This window comes from Pinus tabuliformis, chromosome 7, assembly GCF_031772625.1.
Source record: "Pinus tabuliformis cultivar Carrire ecotype Pingquan chromosome 7, CPIR1, whole genome shotgun sequence".
In the NCBI taxonomy this organism is placed as follows: Eukaryota; Viridiplantae; Streptophyta; class Pinopsida; order Pinales; family Pinaceae; genus Pinus; species Pinus tabuliformis.
Genome location: NC_142293.1, coordinates 20,512,044 through 20,527,371, shown reverse-complemented (window position 1 = coordinate 20,527,371; position 15,328 = coordinate 20,512,044). Strand labels below are relative to the sequence as shown.

General features: G+C 37.4%; 1 protein-coding gene across 7 annotated transcripts in view; it reads right to left on the bottom strand.

The window, feature by feature from the left end:
• The window catches only part of LOC149244923 (sugar transporter ERD6-like 6), a 166,655-nt gene that overhangs the window by 54,472 nt on the left and 96,855 nt on the right, over positions 1–15,328 (bottom strand). For 5 of the 7 annotated variants that reach the window (XM_089457606.1, XM_089457608.1, XM_089457605.1 and 2 more), the window contains 11 exons: positions 6,508–6,573; positions 6,249–6,314; positions 6,075–6,150; positions 5,912–5,976; positions 5,694–5,783; positions 5,457–5,537; positions 5,231–5,315; positions 4,899–4,945; positions 4,697–4,759; positions 4,531–4,590; positions 4,277–4,342 (listed from right to left, as the gene is read on the bottom strand). In XM_089457606.1, coding sequence (XP_089313732.1) covers positions 4,277–4,342; positions 4,531–4,590; positions 4,697–4,759; positions 4,899–4,945; positions 5,231–5,315; positions 5,457–5,537; positions 5,694–5,783; positions 5,912–5,976; positions 6,075–6,150; positions 6,249–6,314; positions 6,508–6,573 — 765 coding nt within the window. The remainder of the gene's footprint in view (positions 1–4,276; positions 4,343–4,530; positions 4,591–4,696; positions 4,760–4,898; positions 4,946–5,230; positions 5,316–5,456; positions 5,538–5,693; positions 5,784–5,911; positions 5,977–6,074; positions 6,151–6,248; positions 6,315–6,507; positions 6,574–15,328) is intronic. The other 2 variants (XM_089457607.1, XM_089457609.1) reach the window with 2 other exon arrangements.

Genomic DNA, 15,328 nt, shown 5'->3' with positions numbered 1-15,328 from the left:
TTTGCGCAGAAAAGAGACTCTCTCTCTCTATCTCTCCTGCGCAGATAGGTCTCTCTCTCACACGTGGGAAGGAAGGACAATTTTCTAAGGGTTTACAAACTGCAGATTGGAACTTTGACCAGCATTCTCTCTCTCTTGACTGCATAGTAGGTGAAGTTGACTCTGCTTGGAAATCCACAATTTTTGGCACAGGAATCGAGGTGATCTGACCTCCGGTTTAGAAGATATTGACTGCCCTAGTTTAGGGCTGATGCCGATGATAATGATGCCGCTGATGCTGATGATGCTAATGCCACTGATGTTGATGATGCTGATGCCACTGATGCTGATGCCGCTGATGCTTATGCCGATGATGCTGATGCCGATGATGCCAATGATGCTGATGCCGTTGATGCTGATGATACTGATGCCGATGATACTGATGCCACTGATGCCGATGATGCTGATGCCGCTGATCTAGGGTTTGCTGCTGCTGATATAAATCAGATTTTTGTACTATTTCTCTCTGTTGAATTATTGAAGATAAACGAAGATTTGATCAAAGGGTTTCACCATATCGGGGTTTGTCCCTGGCTAGCCGTCACATCCTGTGTCTCTTGTCTTGGCTTGTTTTCTGTTGATCGTTTAATGTTCTATCTGCACTTTACTTATGTACATGTGATTGCTAATCTGTGGATAATAATAAGAAAGATAAGTAAATTGCTCTAAGCATAGAATATTAGAACATACCATAATTTAACAGGATCAATCGGGACTTGCAGTGTAGAGTGAGGTAATCTCACTAATTTCTTCTGTCGAGTGATATTCTCAGTACTGGATTGCCAGCAAGACATCTAGAGTTTGTATTCAAAAATAACTTCTGCTTAATAATAAAAACCCTCAGATCTACTGCACCGGTTTTCCCACATTGGGTTTTCTGGGGACGTTTGTCCAAAAACAACTATGTCATTTGTGTTGTATCTCTCTATTGTTTAGTTTTTTGTTTCGACGTATTACTTTAAGTGGCGTAGGCTGCAGTGTATGTATTTCAACGTTTCTCGTAGGAAACTGCAAATAACTTGTTCATGTTAATTAACAAGTAGGAGAAATATTATCAGTTGTTGCAGTAGGAATTTGGGTCACTGAATTTTCACACAACGGCCCTCCTAGCTATTTATCTATCATTTTGGCCCACTTGAGAGGCTTATTTTTCATATTATGGAGCTATTTTGGTGGGCTTGTCACCATTGGGTTGTTATTTGTACATTATTTTATTATTTGGGGTATCATTAGGCCTCATTAGGCAAGTCAAATCCCTTAGAGGATCATATATATTGATGAGAGGATCATTTCATTCCTCATCATCACTTGGATTTGTATCTTTCTCTTCTTGAGAATTTCACACTACCTATTGATGGACGAATTGGAGGATCTTTAATGCATTTTGATGTTTGGATTGTTGCTATTCTATCTTGGAGCTTCTCTCTTGCAAATATGATGAATGGATATACTCTTTTTGCCATGTAAGTTTCTCTTTTATGTGAAATTTTCATTATATGTATAATGTATGGAATACTGCATCATGATGTTGCTTGTGCTCTAAATTTATGTGAAAATCTTGAATCACTTGGTAGTCTAGATCTATTGCATGTGTTATTCATTGCGGAACAAGAATGAATGTCCCTAGGGTTTATCTTTGAAAGATTCAACCTTGAAACTCCATCTAGCTTTGCAAACAAAGTGTAAATTCCTTGTGTAGCCTAACTAGCACCTCCTAGACTAGCGAAGTTGCATATTGGACTCCTTGATGAAGCAAAAGGTCTAAAATCAAATATTATTCTTGACTCCATTCACCAATAGGCTAGGCATTGATCCTTGTCTTGGTAATCACCTCAAAGAAATTTTATTTTCCCTTTTCTAAACTCTCTAAGCCCTAACCCTAGAGGTATCCTAGGGCATCAAGCGAAATTCATTTGAGCCATCCATTTTGAGAGCGAGTTGGATTGCACTTGCGTTGGGGTTTTCTCTTGGTCCTCACAAATTTTGAAGTATTTTCCACAACTAGATTTGGAGATATCCCAAGACCTAGCTCCAAAATCGTTCTTGTTCCTAGGTTTCCTTGGTTAGTGGCTTCCTCAAGGGTCATTTCATTACAATTCAAGCGAAATCCATGTTTCATTGATTCTCTTCTTCTCCCTTGCTTGATATAGATCTTTTGTTTGAAGTTTAACCAGAAACCCTAGACTTTGCTTGGGTCCTCTCGGGCCTATTTGTGGTCCCATACCCTCATCATTCCTTATTTTTCAAGGCCACCTAGAAAACCTTCTTCCCTTAGGAATCTTAGGTCTAGGGTATCCCTTATCAAGAAAAATATCTCTAATCCCCAGATCTAGACCTCCTTTGATCCTTTCTTGGAGAGATCCACACCTTACTTCTAAAGAAATCAAATCTTATCATTTGAGTCTACCCTATGAATAGGCTTTAGAAATCATTTCTTATCCAATCATTGACTTATCATTCATGGTGATTTCCCTCATACCGAGACTCCTCCAATCGGTGAAAGTCTGTAAAGAGCAGGGGACATTGGTTGAGGTGACAGTAGGTCCTTGTCCCATTGTTGCCACATGATCTAGTAGTAGTCCCATAGGAACCCCTCCTAGGACCCCTGCTAAATTGAGCGGTAACAAATCATAAATTCAAATAACACATATAACATATGCATAAATCCAACGAAGTCAAGGACTTCCATGTACCACCCGACCATAGATTGGGCTTAATCAAATCTCTCTTTTAGCTAATCACCCACGTGCCACATTCCAAGCATAAATATGGGATCATATGGGTTAAACCAAAATAGAACCAACTAGGGCTTTCAGAGGCCAAAGTACCTCAACCCTCAACCACAGTGATTTCACCTGAACCGGTCCAGAAATCACTAACACCAAACAAGCTTGGATGCCTCCGACTTTCTTCACCATACCCAGAGGAATTTTCCTGTCTCCACCCATCCGTCAAGAGTTCCAAGAGAAAGCCCATCTCTACCCTTGACCCTTGGGAATTTTTCTAAGACCACCTCACCAAGATCCAAAGTCTACTAGCCATCCAAAGCTCAATCAAAATAGGGAACCCACTACACCATGGCTATCCAGGAAATGGAAAGGCAAGGCTGAAACAACTGTCAATCCAGGAAAATCCCATGCCAATGACAACAATGTAACCAAATGACCACATGCATGTACCATGCACTCAAATCTCAGCAATGGAATCACATGCAACCTGCCACCTGCAATGTTCTACTGTAGCTGTTTTTCCTTAGTTGCACATGAATTGCCTTGCTTGCTTATGTCCAAGTTCTCTCTCTCTCTCTCTCCAAGTCTAAGTGAGAGTGCCTATATGTTCAAGTGAATGCTAGAATGCTCCAAGAATGCTCTAAGAGTGTAAGAGTGACTAAGAGTAGCAAGAGTAACTAAGAGAGGCATAGAATGTTCTCTCTCTCCTTTTGTTTTCCTTTTCCTTCATTTTTCTTTGCATGCAATTTCTTATATCTTCATCTTCCTTTTCTCCTATTTACCTTTATCCGTTTAATTGATTGTCATCTTTTGCCCTTTTTCCTTTGCCAATGCCAATGACAATTTCCATGGCCATTAATAAACCACAGGCAATGCCCACTATAGTGTTGTCTCTCCATTTAGGTTGGAATACGTGTCCCATGACCTTGGTTTAATTTATTTACATGGAAAATCAACCCGGGGCCCGGGGCTGTTACATCACATTTCAAACCTTAGAACCAGATAAACTTCTTGAGAACTTGCATAGCATTCCATAGGAACTCACATTATCTATTACAAAGGATCCACGAACATTTTCATGCCTTTTGGTGGAGGATTCACCCCAATTTATAGTTGTTCGTCCTTATGAAGGGTCATGTCTGTTCAACAGGCCGACTTGACCAACAGGAGGGCCGACTTGGTCTTATGGAGGACTATTTGACTCCTTTTAAATAAAAAAATCTTTTTCTTTTTTCTTAAAAATAGTCCCAATGGACTTTGACTCAAAATTAATTCTTTGACTTAATCAAAAACCTAGAAGCATGAAGAACATGCATGATCTAGACTTGAGCATGAAACCCATGCTTAAATAAAAATATTTTTCTTCTTTTTACATAAAATACAAATTGATACAAGTATATAATTAATTATGAAGACCAAACCTAGTTACTTTTCCAAAAAAACATAATTTGATAAAACTATGTATAACAAAATTAAATAATTCCTTCTCAGTCAAATCCCAAGCTTACCAATAAACTAGTTAAGGCCAAAATACTATAGAAGGATTCAAACTGAGAAGCTTCAGAAAAATGACTCTGCAAGATGCCACGACAAAATGAAAGTCAATATAAGATAAACCATTTTTTATTTGCATTTCAAGAAAAGTATATTTAAAATTTAGAATTCATCAGAGGCATCACTCTACCGAGACATAGAGCACACCTGCCTTATAAGTATTGAAGATTCAAATGATGACAGCATCTCAAAATGGCAGAAAATTTACCTTCAGGTAAAATGCAAGGCCAACAAGGAAAAGGCAAATAGCCATCCCTCCAGATGAAATCTGTTAAAATGAAACTAAAGTCACGCATTCTTTCGTGAAATTAGACAGTCTCCGATAGTCTGTTATATTATGAGGAATTGTATCTTGATAGGTTTTTTTCACCCACCATGAGTAGGAGACGGCGTCCAGCCTTGTCCATTAGCCATGCAGTGACTAAATTCATAACAACCTAAAAAATAGCAGGGAAAGTTGCTTCATACATAAAACCTAATTACCTGTATTTCAAGTATGAAGCTAAACATGATGTTTCTTAAAATTCCATATCAGATAGTTAACAAACATCTATGCTTTTAGGGCTAGGCAGTGACCTGAATAGAAGCAAGTCCAAGGGATGCAGCATCACCAGATGAAATTCCTGACATATTCAAGATGAATCTTCAAATTATGGTTTACCATGTATCTTTTAAATAATCGAAACATTTTCTGTTCAATTTTATCTTCCATCTAAAATTCATATCTTAACAAACAGAAATATTTAAAATCACAAGTCTACAATAAAAGTCACCCATTCAAAATTCAAATCAGAAAATGCTTCTTGACGACCAAAGTGTTTTCTGCAATAGAATCTCTAATAATTGTCATAAGGAATTTGTGTAATACACTATCTAAATACTTACAGAGATGCTGGGATGGCACTTACCGGCAGACACAAAAATGGAACTGCTGTAAAACATAATCCCGCTGATTCCACACAACTGCTGAAGGAGAGGTAACCCAATACCAATCTACAAAGTTCCATTTTGAGAAATGATCAAAACCAATGTCAGAAATCCTTGTCACCTTCACGCATTTCTTGAAAAACAGCAAAAGGAGGAGCACAAATGTGCTTCCATTTGTATTCCAAATATTGATGAACCTAAACTTACAGTCAGAGGGAGTGCATATCGTCTCTCCCATAGTTCAGAAAATCTGATACTGGTTTGCTGCCTGCTTGCGTCAACTGCATTCTGAAATGCAATGAGGTTTCGAGAAAGTTATAACTAGAATTTACTCCAAAAATTAAAGAAACAAGTCTCCGAGAAGAATCTTTTCGACATACATCAAAGAAAGTAGAAGTGAAGGAAAATATCGAATATGGATACAGGAGCACAATTTTTTATAACCTTGACTTCATCTATTTCAAGGGAGACATCACTACCATAGCCACGTAGAACTTGCAAAGAAGTTTCAAAATTTTTATTTCCAACCTTGGCCTGCAGCATCATAAACAAGCATTTCCCAAAATTAAGTTTTCATAAATCAAGTCACACTGAATCCTACTATACAAGTGAGAGGACTTGAGATGACTTTGGTGAACAAAACTAATATGTATAAAACTCACCAGCCACCTGGGAGATTCTGGGATGAAAAGGAGTCCAATAAACAAGAATATGCAAGGGATTACACCTACACATCCAACCAACAGTAGCACAGAATTTCACAAAAGATTTAAAGATAGGGAAATGAACAGACTCTGAAATATTATCCCTAAAAAGCCTACTTACCAACAATTGCCAAAGGCCTCCAGTCAAGGAATATCCCACATAAATATGCCATCGTAATACCAATGGTGAGGGAGAGCTGCTCCAGAAATAGGCAACAATTAGTCAGTACCAAAATTCACAATCTAGTTGCCACACTTCTTCTTATGATACAGTAACCTTGCATTATAATATCACCATTGTGACTGTCCCAAGGCTTCCCCGCATGTGTTTGGGAGCTATTTCAGCTATATATACTGGTACCTACAGTGATTATGTCACAGGTTGTCTATCAGATTCATATCAGTCTAATAATCTCATCTTGAAAAAACATAGAAACATGCAGAATACATACATAATTACACAGGCACTCATCCCTTCTTCCCATATACACACACAGACCAAAATATTGGAAATTCAGTAAATTGGATTGTTTGAGAGGAAGGTATCAACTTACAGTGAATGAGATGATCCCCACTCCAAAGCCTGTCAGCAATCTACCCAAATACAAAAAAGAAGCATCCTGCAAACATATAGAAACAACACAGTCAATGAGGATTGGTGTTGTATTCTAGATACACCATAGAACTGTATTTTATTGCTAATTCAGCAGTCATAACCATTCATATACATTAATATGCTTCAGATTACACAGAACCATACATAAAGAATCACACTCATAAAGAGAGTACAAAGAAGGAGAAAGGAAATAGATCTGGCAGTAATCAGCCCTTGATTTTCCTCAAAGTTACTCTAGTTGCATACTCATGCATGCTGTTATTTGCTTATTCATGGAGAAGACGACAGTTGGAACCATCTGACTGTCATGTTGGTCTAGTTGACTGACGACAGTCTGTGGACTAACCGACTGACAATATGCATACTCTCTGACATATGACAGACATTACTGATCCAGGATTGAACCGGATAATGACATCTACAAGCAAGTGTTCTTCTTACAGCATCTCACTAACCTTAGCTTACTGCTGCATCCTGAAGAAGCACAGTACAAAAACTTCCAAGTGATCAAAATTTAAAGTTATATCTAAGTCTCAAAAAATTTCCAAGGCTGAACCCAAAATTTATGTGAAAATAATACAACAGGAGACTTTATTCAATGACTTCTAGGTCTTCTTCATATTGTTGTTGAATGGTCGTAGTCTCAATGATCATAAGAACTATCAAACTGGCTGGAGCAGATGACACAGTTTGATCTTGTTCTATACTGTTTGTGATAGTGAATTCTCATTGAGTCCATTGAGCAGGCTGAATGACTGGAAGATTTTGTGTTGGCATAGAAATTCAAATGGTGATTTTGGAGCATTTTGGAAGCAAGTATCATATAAGGCATGGGATCTGTGATAAATTGATGTCCTGAAAGTGTTCTAACTGGTGAGGGTTTGACTAGCACTGTCCTTGGCTTGTCGAATCTGCTTGAGCCGCACCCCTATAGTATTCCTGTCAATCTTGGCATTTTAGGAAATGATCTCACTAGCTCAATGATTATTTTTTGTGAATAATAAACTCTGCTTCTGCAAGTTGTTAGTTTTTTGTAGCATTAGATGTGCTCTAACCATGAAAATTGGTGGAGAGGCTAAGGCACATGAGTTCTAAAGAACCCAAAAACAAATTCCACCCAGATTGTATTTTATTAAAATAATTAATATTTTTAATAGGGTTCCTATGTCTAAACTTAGGAAAATTAAAGTATTAATGGGTATTAATCAAATATGGGTGAGAATGTCCTAGAAAGCGGATCAATTCAAGTTTTTAATCTTAGCCGTTGATTAGAGACTTAATCTCAGCCATTGAAGTCTCAACGATAAAAGTATAAGGAGGTTTGGGGTTCATTCAAGAACACACTGAGAGAATGAAATGATCTAGAGTTTGAAATTTATGGGGCTTGGAAGCTGCGAAATTCGAACTAAGTGATCATTCTGCAGCAAAGGGGCAGGGATAGTTTGGGAATACTGGGCAAAGAGGTGGAAAGCCACCAGTGGAGGTAGTGCAACACCTAGAGGGACTAATGCTGGGCCAGTCTGGGCCCATGCAGGCTTGACGCAGAGCCAGAAGGGCCAGCGCAGAAGGCAAGTTGCCTTCACGCAGAAATCCAGAATTGCCGAGGAGCTGCTAGAATAGCAGAGAGGTTGACGCAGAAGCTCCAAGAGGCAAAAGAGACAGCGCAGAGCTGACGCACAACCTCTGAGTTTGACGCAGGGCCAGTGCAGAGATAGCGGGGGTTAGCCAGTCCTGCTGTCGGATCAATAGGAAACTGTTGGGTGAAGTGAGATAATCTCACTCAGTTCCATTACATTTTTCTCTGTAACTAGATTGTCAGAAGGGCATCCAACATTGTATTCAAAACTACTGTTTAATAATATAAATCCCTCAGAGCTGCTGCATCGGTTTTCCCACATTGGGTTTTTCTGGGGACTATTTTGTCCAAAAATATTGGTGTCCTATGTAAATTGTTCTTTGCTCAGTTTCTTGTTTATGTAATCAAATTAAATTGGTGTAGGTTGCAGAAGTAATTTACTTCAGTTTTTTCAAAAAATAGCTAGATAATGTATATTAAAATCAAGTAGGAGAAGTAAATTTAGTTTTGCTGCAGTAGGAGTTCCTTGAGTATAGGAATTTTCACATGGTATCAAAGCATTGATTTTGAAACAGGAAGAGCAAATCTAGCACTGAGCAGAGAGGCCAATAGCCACATTTGGCAGCAATTCGAATCCCCTTGAAGGGATTGCGAAGTCCTTGCCGAGAAAGCAAAGATTCCGAGGAAATCTCTCTCTAAGAGAGTAGACAGAGAGGTACGATTTCTGGTTCGTGAGCTTGTAGAGGCAGAGGGAGTGACATAAAGCCTCAACATAGTGCTTGAAGGGCACAGTTTCTGCCAAGGCAGAAATCCATCGGAAAAGAACAAAGACACATAGTAGGGGAATTTTTCTCCTTAGAGGACTTTTCTTGCCAAAAGTCCGAATCTTTCACTTGTTGGGCAGCAGACTAGTGCTACGCAGTGTCTAGAGGAGTCAGTTCAACAGTTTGGGTGAGATGGCATCACATGGGCTCAGAGATCAAGATAGGTTGGAAGGAGCCTCCAACTATGTCATATGGAAGACTAGAACCTTAGCTGTTCTGGAGGAGTACGATCTCAAAGCTTACGTCAAGAGTGTTGTGGCTGTTCCCGTGAACAATGATCAAAAGAAGAAGTGCAAGGCCGAGCAAGAAAAGCTGAAGAGGTACATACTCAATGGAGTTCGACATCATGTGGTCTCACATTTGCAGGGTGTTGTCGCAGAGTTTGTCTGGGGAACGCGACAACGCTCAGACCGGGGGTTGTCAACCTGATCCCCGATCTCTCCGTTTAAGCCATCTCCCTAGGCTAAGCAGGGTAGACCCTATGGGATAAAGGAAGACCAACTGTGGACCAGTTGGGTTGGGAGACACAGCAAGACAATTTAGCACCTGATTGATTTTAGAAATTAATGTACCAGTGCCTTATGGAGTTAATGATTAAATGATTATTTATTATATGTTGCAGAAATATAAACCTTGTAAAACAATCATTTATCATCAAATAACCCAAGCAAAGATTAATTTTGCCAAATGTGAGATATTCAATAGATGCGCGATGCTCTAGCAAATAAATTTCAAAAAATCAAATACTTTAAGTAACCACAAAATTTAAATGCTAACCAGCGACCACTTTCATATAGAAAATCTTTAGATAAACATTTAAGCGCATTTAACTATAGAGAAGTGGAACATAAATTCAAAAAGACACCAAAATGTATTTTCAATTTTTAGTTAATTTTTTAAATTTTTATATAGTTTTATATTTTTAAATAAAACAAAACAAAACAAAACTAAATGAAATTTAAAATTATTAAAACTAAATCCTAAAAGAACTTTTTTATGTTTTAAATTCTAAAATTAAAAATCAGAATAAAGCTAAAATCTATTCTAAACTAAGATCCAAAAAAAATGAAAAGGATCCTTTTTATTTTTAAACCATTTATGATTTTTTTATATTTTTATATTTTTTCGATTTTTTATATTTTTTAATTAAATGAGAAACTAAACAAAATAACTCAAAATCCTAAATATTAATCTAATCTAAATCTAAACCAAAATTAAATCTAATCTCAATCTGAAGTCATATACTATACAAAATTTAAAATGCCTAACCGTATATATATGAGAATATAAACTCTAAATCCTAAATAAATAAAACTCAAATCAAACTAATTTAACCAACTTAGAACCAAACCAACCTAACCCGTATAAAAAAAGGGTTCAATTCATGTTTTGATCTTGCTGGGCAGGTGTTTCGACGGCAAAGACTGCATTGAAGAAATCGGAAACCTGAATGGAGGACGTGAAGGGTTTGCAGGTCCGCGCAGGTCGAATGACCGCAGAGAGGTTTGAGGATTTGCAGCGTGGGAATGAGCAGGCTGAGGGCAATGATGAGAATCGCAGAACTGATAAACGTTTTGATTTCTTTTTTGCAGTTTGAAGTGGAGAAGAGGCTGCGGGGAAGAGGAGCTTGAGTGAGGGAGCTCACGCAGGCCAGGTAGAAGAGCACATAAATGGGGAAAAAGTATGGTGCTGTGGATGAGTGAAGGAGGACGGGCAGCAGGAGAGAAGATCTGAAGGATGGAAGAAGGGACAGCGTAGGAGACTTGACGGTGGTCGAATATGGAGCAGCGTGAGCAGAGAGAGTGAAATGGCAAGAGAATGGGATAGCATCAGCGAAGGTTACCACGGATTTGGAAGCTTTGGATTGAAGGAGAATGCGCATTGGAGGAGAAGAAGAACGCAGCAATTTGGTAGCGCTAAATGTGAGGAAAATCGAGCAGGGATGAGATGGAGCTGTGTATGGCATCAGTTGAGAATTTCCCGCAAAACACTTCCAAATTCTCCACTCCAGTAAATTTTAAATCACCTTGCTTCAAATCTGCCCAATGGAAACCCTGATCAGATTGCCTGATGGAAAACCTTGAAATTTTTTCAAAATCTGTACATGTAATGATAAAAGCAAAATGCCAAGAAACAAAATAATAATGAAACCTTAAAACCCTAGCTAAATAATTACAATATTCACAAACTGCAGGCTCTTAAATAGCCAGATTTATCGTTATGCCACAAAAATATTTTTGGAGTTTTAAACTTAATGTGAGGTGCTTCAGAAAACCCTCATGCATTCAAAAGAAAAACTCGAATGATAAGCCCAGGATCAAAACTAGCTGGGCTCTTCAGAAAATGCAATCGAGAGTTGGCTGGTTCAGCCAAGAACTTCCCTGAACGCTCGGTAATCTTAAAAAAAAAGGATTTCCTGCACAGCTTAAATCAACCATTAACGAAGAAGGAGAAAACGATACTAAAATCCAAATATAATGGAGATACCTGCCATCATGTCCAGAAATTTAACTACCATTCAAACCCTAGCGACTAAACAAGATACCTGTGTTTAAAATCACTCTTCATCAAGCTATCATTAATGGCTGAAAATAAAATTATGCAGAAAAATAAAACATCTTACAACGCTTTCAGAAGAGTAACACCAGCAAGATTTCAACCCCAAAGTCTTTCTTTATTGCACATAAAAAATGACTACAAGAGAGCTTTCTTTAGCACACAACGCTAAGATCGAAAATGATCTCAAATGACCCCTGACACCCTATTTAAAGGAAAATGTCCCAACGGCTAGTTCAAGTGATCCATGTCAAAGTGATCTCGACTGTCGATGAGGATCAAAATCCCTTTCAATCTCATCCCTCGAAATTTTAAATGCATTTTAATATATTAAAAATTAAAATTTTGCATTTATTTTCTCAAAATTTTGACTTATTCTATTTTATTATTATTGTTTTTTTAATATATATATATATATATATAGATATATATATATATTATTTTATTTTATTTTTTAGTTATTTTTTAATTTTTTAATTTTATTATTTTTTGTTATTTTAATTTTTTATTATTTTTATTTTTTATTTCTAGATCCTCGAACTTAGCCTTTGGAAAAATCAGCTAGGACCTAGGACTTAGGACTTATGAGGGGATAAAACATTTTCTAACCCTCAAGATACTTTATATCATGAATTTTACAATTTTACTTCTCAAGGGGGAAAACCCATTTGACATAGACCCTCATAGACCACCTAGTTCTGCGACACAGATATAATCTAGCAGATCAAGCAATTTGTAATAACCTAACCAAATAGTTAGAATTATTTCCAAATTACTTTTACATAGACTCGAAGCACACTAGGATTCCCCTAAGATTCTAATGACAAAATCCATTTTGGCTTTGAGGTTAAGCTGAAGGAAAACTCTGCCAATCATGGATCGGTGAGACAAAAAACCTTTCGGAACGTAGATTATCATTAGAAAATTAGGTTTGCCTAGGCAATTTACGTACCTGACTCAGATCTGCTAAAATTATTTACAATTTACACATGCAGACTGGGTTTACAACATAACACGATCGGGCTGATGATGACAGTCGAATGGCACGGACATATCGATCAAGCGCTATTCCTTCTGCAAAAAAAGGGGATGTACTGCTATGGGTAGTTGACATGTAGTGGTCAACATCTGGCTCTACTTGAGGACACGTTGCTGCACTGTAAGAATGTGAGAATCCAGAATCTGCATCCACGCGACACAACAAAACATGAGTAGCGTCCATCCAAAAAATCATCATATAACATTAAGCACAGGAAAGATATAAGCTCTTCATTTATTAACTATCTAGTAACATGAAAAGTAAATCTAATCCTAAAGCAGAAATGAAAATGATGAAAAAACAAGGAGTAGGGTTAGAAATACAGAGGATGCCCCATGGCATCAAATGTGTTCAATATAGTGTATACTGAGCATTTGCCTACTTTCAGGAAAATCTGTCGGCTGTTTGTCAGATGTGCCTTGTCCAATTCTGCATACGGTAGGACTTTCTCCTATTCGAAAATCAAGTTGCTCGCGGCCATCTGATGCATCAAATCTTCTTCTCGTTCTCTTTCTTTTGCGTTTCTTCTTCGTGGCAAGCTGTATCCCTGATGACGTGGAACTTTTTGCTTCAAAGCTCTCAGATGAAGTATGTAAGATATGCGTGACATGTCTTTCTTCATCTTGCATCTGATCTTTATCGTTTTTAATTTTATCTGGATCACCCTCAATTAACCACCTTTCAATCGAACCAATGACCTCCTCATAATAAGATGGAGCTTGTTGTAGCAAATAAGGAGGCTTCTGATCTGTCAATGTTTCCCGGTTTCTTTCATCCTCTGACCATTGTTGAAATTTCTGAACTTGTATTTTAATGGCATCCATCTGACTAGAGTGTTCAACCTTCATAGCAGTGATTTCCCAGTCATGGTCTTCTTCCATGGTCAGTAACTTATTCTGAAGACATATCTGATTAGCTTCCATATCTTTTATTACTTTATCATTATCTGCTTTTATGGTCATCGAGCAATGCTGCATAGAGTTTATCTCTTTCTTATGATTTTCTTGCATGGTAGCCAACTGATTATTATGATAGAATGTCATGATAGTCATTTCTTCATCCATAGTTAATAACTTGTTTTGCATAGAATTAATTTCCCTATCATGATTAGCTTTCATGGTTTCAATTTCCTTATCACGTTTTTCTAGGCAGGTGCATAAAGTTCTCACATCATTGGCGTAATTAGTTTGATTGATCTCCATATTTTTTACCAGCCATATTAGTTCTTCTATAATTTGCTTCTGATTTTCCTTTTCATTGATTTCACAATATGTCCCTTCTTTTCCACTATCCTGGATTTGATCTGCAATGGCACAGGTGGATGGCACATTCTGATATGAAGAATTGTCTTGAAATCTTTCATCGATAGTTGGACCTTTCATAAGATTACTTTCATTCTGTTGCATAATTTTAGGGTCACAAGGCGAGCTATTGGATAACCATATCTATCTTTAAAAGCATTGGCAATGTCTTGTAAAGAAGTGAAAGAATCTTCAAGACAATTATTAAACCAATTCAAAGCATCACCCTCTAAAGAAAGGACAAATAGATGCATTTTGACATCTTCATGATTATATTGAGGAAGTCTACAATATATGATCATTATACGAGTAAACTTGCTTAAATGCTTTCTAACAACGACTGAATCACCACCTGAGAACAAAGGTAATTTAGAAATGGCCACTTCCGGAACATCATGGAGATCATCAGTAAAATGACATGGGTTAAACGAATAATCCATGATGAATAACGAGCGACCAAATGGATGATAGAAAGAGATCTTTGCTCAAGAAATTCAAGAGATGAAAGAAGTGGAGTCGCCACTTGAAAAATGAATCTAATTCTAGGATCCAAAAAGCAACAAACAAGCAGATATGAGGGAGGCTTCTTGTCTGGGAAAAATAAATGAAAAGAAATGGAGTCACCACCCAAACAAGAAATGGACTGAGAAATCCAAGTGCTAAAGGTACGATGATATGACGAAAGATAAGACGATGAAAAGATCAAGTGATGCCAAAGAATGTTGGCCATTTGACAGGCTAATGAATGGCGGAAAAGATGAGATGATGCCAAAAAATGTTGACCTTGCCGGCTCAAATGAAAAGATTCTAGATTCCAGATGAGAGAGAAGAATGAAGATGAAATGTCGTTGAAACACCAGGGACAGAAAAACTCTATCCTCGGCAACGGTGCCAAAAAATGTTGTCGCACAGATTGTCTGGGCAGCGTGACAACGCTCAGACCGGGGGTTGTCACCCTGATCCCCGATCTCTCCGTTTAAGCTGTCTCCCTAGGCTAAGGGGGGTAGACCCTATGGGATAAAGGAAGACCAACTGTGGACCAGTTGGGTTGGGAGACATAGCAAGACAATTTAGCACCTGATTGATTTTAGAAATTAATGTACCAGTGCCTTATGGAGTTAATGATTAAATGATTATTTATTATATGTTGCAGAAATATGAACCTTGTAAAACAATCATTTATCATCAAATAACCCAAGCAAAGATTAATTTTGCCAAATGTGAGATATTCAATAGATGCGCAATGCTCTAGCAAATAAATTTCAAAAAATCAAATACTTTAAGTAACCACAAAAGTTAAATGCTAACCAACCACCACTTTCATATAGCATATCTTTAGATAAACATTTAAGTGCATTTAATTATAGAGAAGTGGAACATAAATTCAAAAAGACACCAAAATGTATTTTCAGTTTTTAGTTAATCTTTTTAATTTTTATATAGTTTTATATTTTTAAATAAAA